Source organism: Excalfactoria chinensis, chromosome 16 (genome assembly GCF_039878825.1).
Source record: "Excalfactoria chinensis isolate bCotChi1 chromosome 16, bCotChi1.hap2, whole genome shotgun sequence".
In the NCBI taxonomy this organism is placed as follows: domain Eukaryota; kingdom Metazoa; phylum Chordata; class Aves; order Galliformes; family Phasianidae; genus Excalfactoria; species Excalfactoria chinensis.
Window position 1 is genome coordinate 11,204,627 of NC_092840.1, and position 17,890 is coordinate 11,222,516.

General features: G+C 47.6%; 1 protein-coding gene across 1 annotated transcript in view; it reads left to right on the forward strand.

Moving 5' to 3' along the window:
- The first annotated feature begins 420 nt into the window (after positions 1-420).
- The window catches only part of PPIL2 (peptidylprolyl isomerase like 2), a 47,753-nt gene continuing 30,283 nt past the window's right edge, over positions 421-17,890 (forward strand). Inside the window, exons 1-11 of the mRNA XM_072351161.1 lie at positions 421-610; positions 680-729; positions 902-947; positions 1,495-1,557; positions 1,722-1,773; positions 7,820-7,871; positions 10,026-10,117; positions 10,594-10,683; positions 15,790-15,865; positions 16,614-16,774; positions 17,739-17,814. Coding sequence (XP_072207262.1) covers positions 579-610; positions 680-729; positions 902-947; positions 1,495-1,557; positions 1,722-1,773; positions 7,820-7,871; positions 10,026-10,117; positions 10,594-10,683; positions 15,790-15,865; positions 16,614-16,774; positions 17,739-17,814 — 790 coding nt within the window. The 5' untranslated portion in view covers positions 421-578. The remainder of the gene's footprint in view (positions 611-679; positions 730-901; positions 948-1,494; positions 1,558-1,721; positions 1,774-7,819; positions 7,872-10,025; positions 10,118-10,593; positions 10,684-15,789; positions 15,866-16,613; positions 16,775-17,738; positions 17,815-17,890) is intronic.

Genomic DNA, 17,890 nt, shown 5'->3' on the forward strand with positions numbered 1-17,890 from the left:
TGTGCGCCCAGCAAGGGGAATGTGCGCCCAGCAAGGCGAATGTGTGCCCAGCAGGGCGAATGTGCGCCCAGCAGGGCGAATGTGCGCCCAGCAAGGCGAATGTGTGCCCAGCAGGGCGAATGTGCGCCCAGCAAGGCGAATGTGTGCCCAGCAAGGCGAATGTGCGCCCAGCAAGGCGCCGTAACGCGGCCGGAGAGCAGCTGCGCTCCGCGGGCTCTTCCTTCCCCAGCGAGCGGTGCTGCTGCTGCCGCCCGGGGCTGCTGACCTGCGCACACCCCGCGCGGTGCCGGCCTGCTCTGCGGTAGCGCCGTTTAACCGGGATTCGGAGTTCCGCTCCGCAGGTGATCGGCCCGAAGATAAGCTCGGCGCCACGAGCGGGACCCGCCCGCACGGCAGACGCCCGCTGAGCTTTTCCGCCCGCTGAGCTTTTCCGCCCGCTTCGCTCCCCGCCGCTCGGTGCCGCCCCGGAACGCCGCGCGCCGCACGCGTTTCCTGCGGAGCCGTTCGCTGCTGCACCGCACCGGAAGGAGCGCGGCCGGCGGGGGGACATCGGCCGGTCCGGGACACGGAACGCAGCCATGGGGAAACGGCAGCACCAGAAGGACAAAATGTGAGCGGGGGGCGGCGGGGCGGGATGGGCGGCAGGGCGCTCCGAGTGCTGACAGCGCTGTGCCCGCAGGTACATCACGTGCGCCGAGTACACGCAGTTCTACGGCGGCAAGAAGGCAGGTGGGTGTCCCGAGCCGTACCGCAGTGCGTGCGTGTGTGTGTGTGTGTGTGTGTGTATGTGTGTGTTCCCGTGTGCTCACAGGCCGTTTCCGCACTGGCTGCACGTGGCACTTTGTGTGTGTTTGTGCCCCGACCGGCTGCCGTTAACCCGTGTTTTCTGCCCCACGAACAGACCATCCCCGGACCAACTTCAGGCGCATTTCGTTCGATCACTGCAGGTAAGGCGGCACGACGCGTTATCATCAGTGAGTGACACAGGTTTGAATCTGAACGTTGCCCAGAGGAACTCCATTGGTGTGAACTGCGGTGGGAAACGAGCGGGTAAGGGTGGGAATGACAGCAGAGCTGCCCACGCCTGCTGGGACTGCATCCCGTGGCTGAAGGATGCACAAGTGATGCAACAGGCGGTTATGGAGTGTGTGCCACTCGGACGCTGCCATAAAGCAGACTGAAGGTTCAGCTGTGTTCTTATTTCCTGCTGGCTTTGCTCCTTGAGGTGCTGATGGAACGTGCTGTGCTTAGGGAGCATCGCAGCATCCACCCCGCGGCTCTGGGTGCTCAGCTGCATCTGGAACCCCTTCAGAACTCTGTTTGTAGTGTAACTTGCACGAGGTTAGGTAGTGGGTGTTGGTAACTGCTCATTGTTTTCATTAGTGTAAGCCTTTCGTTTATACGTAGCTGCATCAGCAAAACATTGTTAGCTTCTGTTGTTATTGTCATGATTTCCAGCTGAATTTGCTGAAAAAAAGTGTCTTTTTTCCCCAGTCTGTCTCTGCAGCCATTTGAATACCCGGTTTGTACGCCGGATGGGACGGTCTTTGACATACTGTAAGTTCCTGTTCTCAGCTCTTCTTGTGTTGCTGAACTGCTTTGGTTACAGCTGCGTAACCATCTTAAATCCAAGCAAGATGGCGGGAATTGACTGTGCCTGTTTAAAACAACAGAGGTTTCTCATGGTGCTCATCCCACAGTTTGCTCCCTTTTGTTTTCAGAAGCATCGTTCCTTGGATAAAGAAGTACGGAACCAATCCAATCACGGGAGAAGTGAGTGATGGCTGCATGCACTGATATGTCGGCTCTCTTGATGTTCACTTTCCTGTTTAATGCATGGAAAAAAAATGCCTCAGTGAAAGTAAAAGAAGTGGAACGGTAGTGACAATGTGAACCTTTCGACATCAGGTTTGCTAAAATGAAAGAATGGGCCTATGAGAAGAGCTCTTGTGCTGCCTTGCTGTGAGCAAATTGTTGTCCGTAAGGTAAATGGTAATTGTGACGGGATTGCTTTCTGTGTGGAGCTCTGAAGGACCAGACAGCTATGAAATACCGGAGGTGTTTCCCTATTGAAATCATTCTGTCTTCTGATACGTTAAAGGAGCGTAAGTTCTTTTTGAAGGCAGGTTTTAAGCACAAACTTGCTCGTTTCCTGAGGCCTTTCCCTTAGTGAGTGCAGTTTTTCTCCTGACCACGAGGGGGCAGCCGTGGCACGGGATTTGGGGCTGGTCTGTGGCGTGGGCGGCGATTACCGTTGAGACGGATTGTGTTTGATTGAAGGTGCTCCCAGCAGGCGGATACAGGGAGATGATGACGGTTTTCAAGCACAGCATTTTAGCTTGGGCTCAGCATGTGCCCGTGGACGAGAAGTTGGAGATGGGCACATTTGGGTGGGTTTATGGTGATGTGAGGCAGCAGAGGGGGCTGGTCAGGTGCCTGCCTTGTGCACAGAGCCTGGCCGAGCAGCCCTGGCAGCACACAGTGAGCGTCCTCACCCAGCACCGCTCCCAGCTGGTTCCTTAAATCGCTTGTGTGAGCGAGGGCTGGCAATGTGATGTTTGCTTGAATATTTACAGCCGCTCCCAAAGCCAACACCTTTATACCTGAACATAAAATATTGCAACCAAGGCTCGTTTTATAGCCCTGGAAAAGTCCTCCAACACGTTTTTTAGACATTTGGCAGCTCCTTGTTCTCCTGGTGCTGGCGGCTGCTCTTACTGGGCTTTATTGTGAGGACACAAAGTATTTTCAATCTCAGTCAATCACATGAAGACGTGCTGCTGCTCTTGGGGTGGCAGAGACTTGTTGGGAGGTGAAGGAGGACTCTGCCGTTACTGCTGGTCATGTCGGTCCCAGTTTGAAAACAAACATACCCTTCTTACTGCATTCAAAAGCCCTTGGCTGTCTGACCACGGGAAATCCTGCCCAGAAGGATGCGGAAAGTGGAGCAAAGTTGAAACTTCCTTAATCTGGAAGTGTTTTTACCATGTACGTGTTTTGAAAGCACAGATACCGAGGTAGATAGCGCTGGTTATTGTTTCTTCACTTGAGAAATGAACACAGTGAGGAAGAGGGCTTGAGTATTTGTTCTTGTTTTGCAGCATTACGAGTGGAGAAACCTCACCGCTTTGGAGGTGTGAGAAATACGTCAGCCCGGATTGAAGGGTGCAGTGTTAAAGCACAGCTTGAATTCCCACTGCAGCTCCGCAGCTCAGCCGTGTGCCGTTATCACCTTACAGAGCCCGCTGTGTGCATGTGGGCAGTGTGCTGAGCACCACGACTTGTGGGCTGACGTTGGGCTGTGCTGGAGGGGGTGGGAAGCACTGCGGCCTGAGCTCAGCGTGTGTGACCTCAGGTTTCACGTGACCCCCATGGGGTGAATCAGTGTCACTGTGGCTTCAAACTCCATCTTGTGCGGTAGATGTGGTGATGTGCTGTAGGTTGCGGTTTTGGTCACGTTATTCCAGGTGTGCTTCTAGACAGGGAGCAGCAGAGTGTGGATTGCCATCAGCAATGCAGTCCTGGAGGGCTGTCTGAGGTCTCTGCTTCTCTGTGCTGTGCAGCTCTGTGCAGAGCTGTGCTGCCTGGGCCGCAGGGCTCCTCAGCTGTTAGTCAGCAGTCTGAGTGAGCTCACGGTGACTCGTGGCCGTGAATTTTTGATGCCCCAGGATAGAAGCACACCTTGGTGGGATTCCTGCCCAGAGGAGCAGTTGGGAATGTGTGTGTTGTATCTGGAAATGGTCATGTAAAGCAGAAGGGCCTGTGGTGATGCTGAGGCTGATAACCAGAAAAAGAACTGCTTTTTTTGCTGGGTTTTCCAGAACTTTCTCCTTCCTTATTAGTGACCGTAGGGATAGTAGATCATTCCTCTCCTGAAACCATAGCTGTGCTTTGCAGTAGTGCCTGCAGCATCACTAATGGCCAGCCTTTATCTGTCCTGAAAGGTGAGTTTATTTTTCAAGTCCTTACACCTGTGGATCTCTGGACAGACAGAGATCTGCTGAGTGCGTTAAGCCTGAGGGTTTGGACTTACACGTGGAACTGCATGTCTTTTTCTCATGGTCATTCATGCTCTTTGGTACAGCATTGTTATTGCTATGGTATTGCTATCTGAGAGCCGTGCGTGTTAGCAAGCACAGCTTCATGATTGTGTGGACAAGGCTTTGGTGACCATATGGTGTCGGTTTTAATTAAGATTTAAATGCAGAAATACAAAGGAGGGGGGTAATGAGGGACCTTTTGTGCCTTTTCTGTACCAGTTCAGTTGGGGGCTGAAAGCCACGCACTTGGTAGGTGTTGTTCTTATGACACATGTCTTACATTGATGCTGTTGAACTGAACATGGAAACCATAGTTTGACTCAGGAGGCTGTTCTGTCTTTCTGGCCACTCACCCCGATCTTCCCATGAAACACTGAACTGCATGAATGAAACGTATCTTATTAAACTGGCACTGCTCTTTCCATTGCATTCTTATGGTGTGTAGACTTGCTGAGGATTTCCAGTGCCTTTTGTTATCATTACATCTATTTACAACACCTAAAATAAACGACGGTATGCGTGGAGTTATTCAAGCAATATTCAAGCATTCAAATAACACTGTAATCCCTTCTTGAAGGTTTTATAGCATGAAAAATGATGTGAGGGCTTCTTGAAATTGGAAGTTGTGTGCAGTGAATAACAGGTGCAGTCTGAAGAATTTAGTGCAAAATTCATCTGGTAGCGTGCAGGTAGATTGGTGCTTGGTAGGCAATGCTGTGCTCAGTATTACAGTTTGGTTTGGCTCTCTCCTGTATTTGGGTATCTGCGTGTGGGATGGGAGCCCTCGGAGCAGCAGTGGCAGTGCGAGCGCTTTGGTGTGCGTCGACAGGAGGCAGCTCCAACTGCCCACGTGTGCTGGGAGAGTCAGATGTGCCCGCTGGGCTGGCGTTGTTTTGCAGCCTGTATCCAACGGGTCAGAGCCTCATTAACAGAACGAACGTGCTGCCTCGGGCTGGAGGGACTCGGGGAGCGTTGCTGACTGACGCACAAGGATTGTAGGTCGACTCTTCACGAGAGGCACAGTGATGACAAAGGATGATTTGGTCTGGAACAGCCGCCGTGCCCCATCCACAAGCTGCCGCTGTGCCTCGTTAGCCTGCGCTCCATAACGGCCTCTGCTTGGCTGTGCACAAAGGCAGCGCCCTTCGGTGTCAGCGACAGATGGGCCGGGGCTGCTGGTGGCTGGAAGTTGCCTGCGAGAGGAGGCAGCAGGGACAGAACTTGCCTGCTTTTCTTTGGGGCTGCTTTGAGCCCTTCCTTGCCACGGAGCATCTGGCCCCGCATGCCATTAAGCACGCCTGCTGTCCCGTGTTCTTGCTTCAGATGCTTTTAGCCGTGAATGTGCAGCTCTGATCCCTGCTTGTGGGCAGCGCTGTGTGCTTGTGGCCTTTCATCCTTGTTATGAATTCAGAATTTTAATTAGACCAAGTGTTTCTTGTAAACGTTGCTTTTTCCTTTCCTCGCTGAAACTGGGTGGTGATTGTGTGGGGGGAGCTCAGGTCAGAAACGGTTTTGAACCTGAGCTGTACATTCAATATTTGAGCTCCGTCGTGTCTTATTGCTAGTGAGAAATTCATGGGAAGAAGAGCTTTAGCTCATGTAAGGGCTCACTCACTGCTGCTCTCTTTGGGAAGGCTGGTGCCTGGTTGTGGCATACTGGACATTACCATGGCAACAAACTGATGATGCTTAGAAAGCTTTGCCTTTTTTTGATGGAGGATAAATAGCAGCAGATTCACCCACATGGGAGATAACTGTTTTCCAATGAAAAGAGGAACATGGGGTGGGGCGAAGGGGATTAAATAGGGTTTTATGTCACATTCTGTCTTAGTTTCCTGTGTAACATGTTTCTGTGAAAAGCAGCATGGCTTTTCCACGCCAGCCCTGCTGGAAGCACTGTGTGCAGGCTGTGCTATGCTCCAGACATGCTGCATGACGCTGCACTTGGGTCCCAGCACCAAGCAGCCTTTGTAGACCAGGGCCATCCTTTGTAGCGGATCAGAGCCTGGCTTTGCCATCCTGGTGCTCCATAGATTGCCTTTGACAAAAGCCTAAATCCCCCGTCCTGTCTTTCCATGCCTCACATGTGTTCACTGACTTCTCTCAGTACCTCTGGGCTGTGGCTCTGACTGCACTGTCCATGTTTTCTCGTGGGCAGCTCTCAGCCCGATTTGTGCAGCAGGTGGCCCAGCCTGGCCTGCTGTTGGCACCAGAAACCCCCTGTGATGTGGGGCTGCTGGGAGGGCAGGGCTGGCACACCGCCCCATCGCACTCATGTCTGTGCAGCACTTCTCATACAGGGCTCTCGTCCCGGGAAAGGCTCCAGGCAGGAGGTGTGCTTCTTGTCTGACATCGCTGTGTTGTTTTTTAACACTGCTGGCATGTAAGAGCTGGTCCTGGTGAGGAGCAGATGCCAGCACGAGCAGCTGATGCACCACGAGTAACTGCTGCTGAAAATGAACCTTTCTGTGTAGTATGGAAAGATGTGACCCAAAACACCACACGGTTCCCCTGGGTATCCAGTAAGAGCCCAAGGGCTTGGCTGCACTTCTGACAGTACTTGGTATTTTGGCAGGTGAAACAGTGCATTGCAGCTTTTGCTGCCTTTAAAGGCTCTGCAGGAGTTTGGTCTCTTCTCCACTGAGTTTCTGTCAGTATGTGAAGCCTGAATCTTCAACCACATTATGCTGTTTCTTAGGAAACTGTTTCCATTTCTGTTTAACAATGATCTGATCCAGTGAGCAGGGGACGTAATGCAAAGGCCTTTCTGTAACTGATGGGTGTTTCCAGAGGTATTTCTAAAGAATGCTTTTTGGTAATGTAATTCCTGAGCTGTCCTGCAACAGATGGGCGCTGCTTTGTGTTATTAAGTTGTTTTAAGTTGCAGGGATCTGTCCAGGCTCATACGTTTGTTTTGGCGGCTCTGCTGTTCCCCTACTGCTCCTGTGACAGTTTTGCTCTAGCAAAAAGGCCGATGAGCAAATGAATAAGGTTCTGCGCTCAGTCTGCCATTTCAGACTTGCTGTTGCCTTTGCCCTTTCTTTGTAACCCGGCAGCATGCAGACGGTGCTTTCATTTTGTTGGTGATGTGTTCTAAGAAAAACAGTATTGCCCAACCTGGCTTCTCTCTTCCTTTCTCCATCTGGTTCCTATTAGCTCTTTCTGCACTTCTGGCTAATACATTAGAGAGATGGTTGCCTTTCTGGCTAATACATTAGAGAGATGGTTGCCTTTCTGGCAGCCCATCAGCTTACCAGTGGACAAAAACTGCTTGGAGAAGCGCCTTCCTGCGAGCAGATGAGCCCAGCTGCCCTGGTGTGTGCGGCCTGGGCCACAAGTAGGAACTCCTGTGGGCAGAGAGCCCCGCTGCCAGGCTTTCATTGGTGCGGTTATCGCTATTTGCCATCACGACTGAACTGGCAGAGCCAGCCCCACGGCTGGCAGATCTCTGCTCAAATCTGTTTATAAATGCTGGCTGCATTATGAAAACCTCCCTGAGCTGTTCAGGTGCCTGCGCTGGGAGATCTGAAGGTATTTCTTTGCCCAGCCCCGTGCTGTGTCATACAGTGCCATAACTATGGCTGTATCCCCATTCCTGTGCACTGTGAACCTTATTCCTGTGGCTGTAGCCCCCAATCCCAGGGCTTTTTTTGATCCAGACAACTTGCAACATAGCATTAATACACGATGCACTATTAAAATACTGACATTGTCATTTCTGTTATTTCCATGTTTAGATTCTGTTGTCATTAATTTTCCTCATGCTTCATTTTCTTTAGAAACTAGATGCCAAGTCCCTTATAAAGCTGAATTTTGCTAAGAACAGTGAAGGTAAGTACATTAACTTTCTGTTCTTGTTGGCTTGTTTCTTTCTTAATGAACGCTGTAATAAATCCTGGTTTGCCTGACTCCCAGTGAAGTGCCATAGCTCATGCTCTGTCCTGCCGTTACTGTATTTTGAGTAGGATAACTGCTTGCTGTAAGCAGTGTGTTCACCTTTAAAGCCCCATTCCTGTTTTTCTCTGTTCTGGGGAGCTGTGAATTATCCAGCACTTTCTTTGTAATACAGCTACCCCTGGGCCAAGGGAGCATTTACTTGAAGGAAATTCTCAGAAATGGCTCTGTATTTTCTCTTTCTTTTCCTAACTTATGTATGGTATTATCTGCTGTTCCCTTGGTTTTGAGCAACTTTTTGTTCACAAAAGGAGTTGGTTTCAAATGAATGTGGGGGATTTTGTCACTAGGCACGCATGAGGAAGCAGCCTGCAGCTGTATTTCTGCAGGATCAGAGGTATAAAGTCTGCCATCAAAGTGAGGACTCTGGGATCAAGGCAGGAAACTGGAGATAAATCTCTCTTTTGCAAGGCAGATAATGACCCCTTCAAAATGAGACTGGCAAAAATTAAGTGGGAGTGAAGTTCAGGAGTGTCTGTTTCCTTCTCTTACAAGGGTCCATAGAATGCAAGGTCTGTTCCCTGGCTGATAGATTTCCTCTGTGTTTTGTGTTCCCTCTGTCCCAAGAGCAGGGGGTTAGAAATGATCAGTTTTAACTGTAGCCAGAGTTCTTGAAAGACGTTGTGAAAGTGCAGTTCACAATTCTGGGGTGGAATGACAGCAGCTGTGCACTCATAAAGTTCTTTTCCATAGCAAGGTGAGTGCTGTGTCATCAACAAATCGAGGGAAAGAGCAACGAAACAGGGAGACTAAAATGTTATGGTTTTGCCTATCAGCAGATCTTTAAATCTTAACATGTAGAAGCCTTGCTGCATCCATAGAACCCTCTCTGTTCATACTTGTCCAGCAGAATGTCTTCAGATACAGCAGTCCCTTCCACTTCATGGTCCCTCTTTGGTGGAGTTCAGCATCACCTCAGGCTCTGTGCGTTTGCTAGGACTGGCATCGTGGTGGTTTGTTCTTTTTGCATGCAGCTAGAGCAAGGCCTCGCATTCATTGGTGTCTTTGTGCACCCGTCAGCTGGGCCGTACCCCGCTGCCTCTACTAGATGGCCCTGTTTAAACTTTCTCCTTACTGTGTCATTCATGTTCAACTTAGTGACATCAACAGAAATAGTCCTCAGCTGCTGCTTGCTTCTCTGTGTTGGAGATCAGTGCCTCCTCTGGCCAATCCCTTAATCGGTGAATACTCTGCAGGTGCTTCCCTTCCTGTCCCTGCAGGTGCTGTGAGCAATATCTCTGTTCTGACCTCCCTGCTCGTTTTGATTTTCAGATGGTAATTAGGCCAAAAAGAACAAAACGGGCCCAGCCTATTTAGAATCTCACCCAAACACTCAGGTCTAGCAAAATGATCAAGTATTGACAACCTCCATTAATTGCTTCTGCGGAGCTCATCCCGTCCTTTTTCCTCATACACTGGCTCCCATCAGTGTGCTTGTTATTGACATGCTTAATATTTATGTTGACCCTCCTGGGGGAAATTCACAGCTTGGTGAGAGCAGAAGCTGTGTTCCTTATTGAATAACGTGCTCAGATTTAATGGCATTCTGCTTGCCACATTCGAATGCAAAACACTCCTCTCTGAAAGCACAGCAGTTGCTATGAGCTTTCACTGGGTGTGAGCTAAACGTTACTTCTGGGAACAACACCAAAAGTAGAGTTCTGGGCGTGTTAAGGTACAGGCCCATGCTCTCAGCAGAGCTTTAATTACAGCAGTAATGGTTCTAATGTGATACTTCATTGATGCCGTGTGTGTTGGACAAAGCTGTGCTGGGACACTAAGGGCAGCACATTTCAAAGCTGCTCTTTCATTGCTTGGTTTATAATTCTCTGAAGTGTCACTTTTCACTTTTGTTTCCTCTTTGGCTCTGAAGAATCAAAGCACAGTTGAAGCACAGTTACCTACACTCTGAATTTACAGTCAGTGTTAGAAAGAAATGTGAATGTCCTTCGCAGAAGTAGCAGAAATCAGCTATTTCGAATTAGCTGCGAGGGCACCATGCTAAATCCCCTCTTTTTTCCTGTCCCTCAGGTAAATACCACTGCCCGGTGCTGTTTACTGTATTCACCAATAACTCCCATATTGTGGCCATCAAGACAACAGGAAATGTGTTTGCCTATGAGGTATGTTGTCTGTCACGTTTTGATATGAGTAATTTACACTTGAGAATGGTAGGTAGGCTTTGTTGTGTTTTACAGCCAAGGAAAAGAAGAGCAGGGAGACGGGCTGGCCTCACAAACTGCTGGCTGACTTGTAGCAGCAGGGTAGATGTCAGCCCTGTGTTAAAGCCACCTGTCTCCTACTGTCTGTAAAATACTTCTCCTAGAAAATTGAAGGGTTTGGGGTTTCGTTTGGCAGAGCTTCTGTGGTGAATTTGGTTAAAATTGTTTTTAAAGACACGAGGAAAACCCGATGACTTATAGGGATTGAATGGCTTTTCATCTTCAGGTATGCAATGAAAACATTGCAGCTGCCAGTTAAGAAAGAAGTGTGCTATTATTTTATCATTGTGCTTTTTGAGTGGCATCGTGTATGTACTTGCAGTGCTTATGTGTTAGAATTCATTGGTTAATAGCTGTATCTTTCACTGGGCTGTTAGGCAGTTGAGCAGCTGAACATAAGGCCAAAGTGCTACAAGGATCTCTTGACAGATGAGCCTTTCACCCGGCAAGACATTGTGACACTGCAGGTAAGCTGCTCTGGCCATTACATGTCCTATAATGCAGGTGGTGTTGCTGTTCTTTTCTCAGAAGTGAAACGCTATGGATATTTGTGCTCTATCACTGAGTGAATAGAGAGGCATTGCTCTGGATTTGTTCCTGCAGAGGGGGGCAGAAGGGGAACTGCTCTGTTGTCTTTGTTATCCAGATGAGCCAGAAAGATACCATACAACATAAAGGCTGATGCACCTCTACACTGACTTGTGTGTGCCTTGCAGATCAGTAGAATGCTGAACTGTAGAAATTAAAAACAGGGGATGGTGCACAACAAATGTCAGGGATGCAATGTGAAAAGGTGACCTTGGGCGGATGCATCTGAAGTTGTTTGCTCGCTATTTCCCTGAATACAAGGTGTGTGTAATCAGAAGTTCTAATTCACGTGAGTGAATGAAAATTATTTCTTTGTGACAGGATGGAGCAAATGATGGGAATATTCACTCATCTAAAAATACTTTGATACGTTCGCGAGGTTCAGGATTGAATGTACACATAGTGTGTGTATATGAGAGTGTAGATACAAAGAGTCCTGGGATGTGCGTGGCTTTGATTTTTCATTCAAGCCACATGTCCTGTAGTCTCCTGAATCTCAAAATGCAGTAACTGGCAAAACATTCTCTGGGTGTATTTTTAATTGATATTTTCCATCTCCATTCTGTTCCTAACGTGTAGAATTTCTTGCTTGGCGTAACGTGTCCATGAGCAGCTTCCAGCTCCATGGAGGTCGCTGCCGTACGTTCCTGTATCTCCCATGTCTGGTTAGGACGATGTTCTTAGTGCATGAGGGGGTTGGTTCATCTTGAGTAAGCTGCTCATTGCAGGTTGCTGTTAGCTGTGCGTCTGTAGTGTACAATCTTGTGGCATGCTCTTCTCAAGTAAGATCAGAAAAAAGCAAATCTGTCCTTATTTTTGGGGTAGGACTGGAAGAGATTCTGACCATTTTCCATTGAACTGCATGACGCCTGCTGCCAACCTGCAGCCATACCGAGATTTTTCTTGTTCTACTCAAATGCCACCCAAAGCCAACTCGATTAGCTGGGGGCAGAACACGACCTGAAATGGTTTGGCTCGTGGGTGTTAAAGTATCGCTGTGTATTTGGCGTAAGAACCTGCTGTGATTTTCTTCATGTAAATTGTCAAGAGACAAACCAGCGTCTCCTTCCTAAATTCTCTCGCTGTCAGCACTGTGTGCAGTGTGTTGGCTTCGCCCTGCCAAGCTCTGCCACCTGTGGCTTTGGTTCTTGGCCAGAGTTCGTGACTGCAATCTGTTGTGTTTCAGTTTGTAGCTCCAGAGCTCTGTCCCAAATCCTGCTTCTCTTAAAAAAACCAACCTTTCGATTCTCTGACGTTTATTGTTTGCCTGTGTTCCCATTGCCTCCTGTTCGCTGAGTGCTGTGGTGTCTGAAGGCGCTGGGATTGGGAGTGAGTGGGAAACATTGACCCAGCTGTCTGTCCAAAGGATAAATATAAAGAAGGTTGCTATAAAAACATCCTTTGCTTTGCAAACAACAGCTGAATAGGACTGTCTGTAATAGCTCTGTTTATCAATAGAAAATGATGTTTCCAGAGTCTGACTCTGAATGTGCCAGGAAGCAGGTGAGGTACCTGTGCTGGGCACTGCAACAGGTGATGGATGGGAGGTTGGAGTAATGTACGGTCACAGGTTGTGCCATCGCATTTTTCCTTGTCGATGCAGAAAGGGCAAAGCTGCAGCTGCTGGGGATGTTCTGCCAGCAGAATAGCATGTGACCTCAGGGCTGACCTCTGTCTCCTAATGTATGTAATTAAAGCACAAAAAAATTGCTCTTTTCAGGACAGAGATAATTGCATAAAAATCTTTTTGTTCCATGCTCAGCGCTAACCGCTGTTCAAACAGCAATCACAGCCCTTTCCAGCTGCCTTGTTTGGTGAGCAGCACCTCAGCTGGACTCTCATCTTTAGTGACAGTTATTTGTGACCTTCTGCTTTTAGTTTAATTGTTTAAAATGACAAATTATTTTGGATCTGGGGCTAAAAAAGACCCAAAGTAACAGCATTTCAGTAACGGTTAATGACACCATGCTAGGTCTGTGTCACACTTCTCATTGTGAGCACATCCACAGTGCTTCCTGCACTGATGTGGACAGAACCGGCCTTCCTCCCTGCTAGCATGCAGAGGTCCTGGGGTGTTGCACAGCAGCTTTCCATCAGCTTGTGCAATGTTTTGCAGCCCCTCAGGGCAGGACATGAAGTGTAATAACCACGTCCTGGTGTGTGAGATTAATTACCAGACGTGGCATTGACAGAAACTTTGATGTAGTTATTCAGGAAAAAGATGGCACCTGTTGTGGTTTCATATCTTGCTGACAGTGTCAGGGGAACACGTGGTGCTCAGTCCCCTTCCTGTACTCTGTCATTGCTGCTTATTTTAGACTGCAGCTCTTTATCCCAGGCTTTATTTGCCTTTTCTTAGTGGTGTGATCTTGCCACAAACTGCGCTCAGACTCTCTGTTTTCCTACAGTGCAGGTGTTATTTTTTCCTCACGTTCTCTCTTTATTGTCAGCATTTCTGACATTTTTTCTCTCAACTGTACAGGTCCGTATCTCTTTCATGCGGGGTATTGCTATTCTTTGCATCAGCCTTACAGTTTCTGTACATCCAAGCAGCCGTGGTCAAGACGTAGTTCTTGACAAGCTGTGTATTTCTGAACACACTGAGATGTAAGTAGGCTGATCTCGTCTCGGTTCAGCTCAGCTCTGGTCTCTGTGCAGGCAGGCAGCGCTCAGTTCCTGGTCCTTTATTTGGGGCAGCCCAGCTGGCCGTGTTGCAGAACATGGGACGTGGTCCTTGTTCTGTCCTGGTGGTGTGGGGCTGTGCTGGCTGTGGGTGCACTCCAGCACCCCTCGTAGTGAGCTGCCTGTGGGTTAATGCCCCAACCAGTGCCGTGCAGGAAGGCAGAGTACAAACAGTTTGGTGGAGTTGCTCAATGCCAGCAATTAGGCCGGTTAAGCTGGTGAACATCGGAATGAATTGTGGCTGCAGAACAGTCAGGGCTAATCTGAGTCATGCCACCCTGAGCACAATGCGCCGGGTTTCTTAAGGCAGCCAGAATTACCATCTACTGCTGCTTGCTTTTGAACAATGTACAAAGCAGTAAATCTAGAAGCTTTATTTAGAAGAATGCAGTGAAGTTATCTGCTTCATCTTCCCTGCTGTCTCCTGACCTCCCCCCTTCCTGTCTGTACCTCAGGAGAGGTCAAATTCAGTCTCGCCCTTCAGCTTTGCCACCAATGGTGGTAATGTGGATTGCTATAAATCCATTTGTCTGCGTTAATATTAGTATGCAGATTATTTTCCTCCGTTCCTGGAAGGGGTAAGCTGTCTTCCTTACCTCATCCCTCGTGGTGGCACATTGATATGCAAGGCAGTGATTCCTGTCAGGAAAAGCTGCAGTTTGTGATAAGTGAAGAATGTCTGGGAGGGAGTAGGCAAGCTGTGTCTTCTGGAAGCATGCTGAGCCCTTTGTCTGGGTTTTCTCCACGTATCTCAGTGACTGTCAGAGCACAAGGCTGGAATTATCTCTGCGTGTGAGGATGGCCATATTCCTACTGACACAAAATAAAAACGATATGTGAGTGCGGGAGTCAGAGGTTACAGAAATGGGTAAAGAACCATGGAATCATGGAACCGTTTGAGCTGGAAAGGGAGCTGGAAAGGCTGCCTGGCTCAAATCCCCTGCAGCACACGGGGACATGTCCCTGAGCTCGGCTGTGTGCTGCCATGGGCACCCAAGTCAGTCCTAACATCCTGTTCCTCGCGAGGTTCATTTAAGGATGCTCAGCTTCTAATGCAGTATCTTAAAGATAAAATATGTATTTTTTTGGCTGTCCATTTCAGATGAAAATGTCAGAGTTGGTATCGCGGGGCGGGCAGCAACGGCAGAAAATGGTTTTGTGATTGCTAAAGGGAACAAAAGAAAGCCAGGAGGGCATCATTGGGGTGCAGGCTGACATAGCTTGGTTTTATAAATGAAAGGCATAATTGAATCATTTAGCAAGGGACAGAGCTACCAACTCTGTGTTAACCAGCACATTTAGCAGAAATAGAATTGTCAGGATTGAGAGGTTCTGTTAAACGTATTTGGGATAATGCTGTTGGTGTCAGCGCTGCAGTCCCGGGTGTAGCATGTTGCAGTACTTTCATTCCGAATGTCCAGCTGTGGTATATTGAGGTCATACAGATTTTAAATGATCTTCTGAAAGATGGGATTCCCAGAAATTCCCGGGCTGACACTTTGACCTTCCTTTGTTGTAGAGGAGCTTGAGGAGAAAACCCCAACATGGCGGTAAGAGGAAGGTTAAGGACTGTTTAGTAACAGTATGGGGCACCTCTGATCGCCGGTGGGCATTCCTTGTGCTTCTCTCTAAGAGAAGGTCAGAGTCATGCTGAAACTCGCCTGGGGATGGTATAAAGGCTCACAGTTATGATCTGCCTATTTCTGCTTTTTGCCTTGAATGGTCTTTGAACAGTTTCCATAAGGCCGCTTCACATTGCCCTTTTGAGTATTTCATCTATCTATTTGATGTCATTCTGTAAGCACAGATTTCACCAGCACAGTTCTGACTGCACAGACTTGCTCTGGAGTTTGTTTGTATTTCTGAAGCACTGGACAAAGGCTCACAGAACACTGTAAATCTCAGCGGGGGAGAGAGCTGATGTGATTTGCTTAGGTATGGTACCAAACCACGGGGTAAAGGAAGAGGATCGTGGTGCTGCAGCTGCACAACCTTTCTCCTATACATACTCTGCTTAGGTACGATAGCAACTTCTGTCAGCAAAATGTGTGTGCTACTACATTTGGGACTGAATTCCAGGCTCCTCGGGGAGCCTACTGAGCAGGCTGGCTGCTGCCTTTTGGGTTGGATTAATTTAAGAAATGGTGTCTTTTTTTTCAATCGATCTGATCTGGAGAGTGTGGTATTTAGCGTCTCTTCCTGCTAGTTTGTTGCAGGGGTGTCTGCCCTTCCAGCTGATCTGCTGCATGAAGTGGGTGCCCATGGAGCTCTCTGATCGTGTTTTTCTTAATCATTATTTGCAGGATCCAACAAACCTGGATAAATTCAACGTCTCCAACTTCTTTCATGTTAAGAACAACATAAAAGTGGTTGATCCAGGTAAGGCTGAGCTGAAGGTAGGCTGAGAAAACAGCAGCCTGAATTTGGAACTGGCCCTTTTGCATCAAAAGTGTCAATAAATTTTGTATCAAAGATGTGGTTCGTTTAGAAATCATGATCTGAGTGTCTGTGAGTGCCGTGCCGGCACAGAGCGTTGTCCTTTAAGAGTATGTGGGGAGGGAGAACTGAAAAGAGGAGGAAAAATGATTTGCCAGTATCCTCACAGCAGAGCCAAGAGCAGCAAATCTCCATCCTGTCTCAGGTCGCTCCCACCTGCTGTGTGCTGGGCACTCCGTGCATGTCAGAGCCGTGGCAGCGTGCTGTCCTTCCTTCTGGCTGGATGGCAGCGGGCGTCTTCCAAACTAAGATTGATACATTTTTCTAAAATACTCCTAAAATTATTTCAGTAAAAAATAAAGTACCTTTTTTTTTATTCCTTCTTTGGTTAGACTTGCATGAACTTGGATAATTCCGAGTGGTTCCCAGGAGATTTCTGCAATGATTGATGTTGATTTTCTGTTTTCACAATCATATCAGCGTTCATTGTGTCGTGTTTCAGGTTACCTTGTCTTTAGTGTTACTCATTGCTACTTGTTGTTGCTTCTGCAGGAGCAGATATAGTTACTGGACTTTTTATTTTAAAAATATAGAGAGATCTGGAAGACATATGTGTAACAAGGGGTGCAGTCAGCTGAACAACACTGAATTTTTCTTTTAATTTGGAATGATTTAACTTTGTCTTATCTAGATGAAGAAAAAGCAAAATTGGACCCATCTTATTACTTGAAAAACACAAATACAGAGACCCGAGAGACTTTACTGGAGCTGTATAAGGAATTCAAAGGTGACGAGATTCTAGCAGCCACTATGAAGGCTCCTGAGAAGAAGAAAGTGGATAAGCTGAATGCCGTAAGTTGATGCAATTTGTACTTTGGCACCAATATACTTCTTGAAGAGAAAATATTGCAGGATGAACAGACACCATCCCTGTGTTCTCAGTCACATGGAAGTTGATCATAGTTGTGAATATGAAATCATACTGGGATTCCATTGCAATGCGTCGTGTGTGTCAGTGAATGTCTTTGTTGAACCATTATGAATGAACCCAAACTCTTTAGAAATAGAGCAAGAAGGAGGAACCTGTCTTATATGGTCATTGTGTATGTGCTGGGAGAATCTTTTTCTCCCAGGGTGCAATCTCCTGCTTTGAATTTGTTTGTCATTGCTTTGTCATTCCTGGCAGAGGGAACACGCCTTAAGGGCAATACAGGTGAATCATTTCTGCTGTGGGCAAATACATAAATCAACTTCAGTTGCTTCCCCATTTTTTCCACTGTAATGCAGGATTTTCAGTGGGATATTTTAAAGGATGTTCTTCCAGGTGTGTGTTACTGTGTGTTTGTGGTTATCCAAAGGAACATTCGTCTGCATGTAGATCTCCTCCAGCCAGGCAGAGTATTTTCTTTCCTTCAGTCAGTCTGGGATGTCTGTGTTTTCATGCTTTGATTACATTTGCACAAGGAAGAGTAGTAATGCAGCATATGGCCTCTTATGAGGACTAAATTCTGATCATAAGATCTTTGTGTAATAATGTGTTAAATTGTTGTGGAAGGAGTAAGCCGCTTCAGCTCGGTGCCTGGGCAGCCTTCACTAGAGGCCAACTGTTATGGGGAACAGATGGAGAAATACCAGTGCATCACATATCTGTCCCTTCTATAGGAGCCAGAGCAGGAAGTCTGACTTCAGAAGGATGATGCAAATGCCACTTGTGTGTTTACACTGCTTGTGCAGTATCTAGTATGTATATGGTATTTTAAATAGATAAATTCTAAGATCTAATGTATTTTTCTCTTGCTTTTTCTTCTGCAAACAGGCCCATTATTCCACTGGAGCAGTAAGTGCTTCCTTCACCTCCACTGCAATGGTACCTGAAACTACCCATGAAGCAGGTACCAGAACTATGTACTTACAAGCTGTTTGCTTACCTTGCAGTTTTAAGGTGTGCTCCCTTGAACACACACTTTT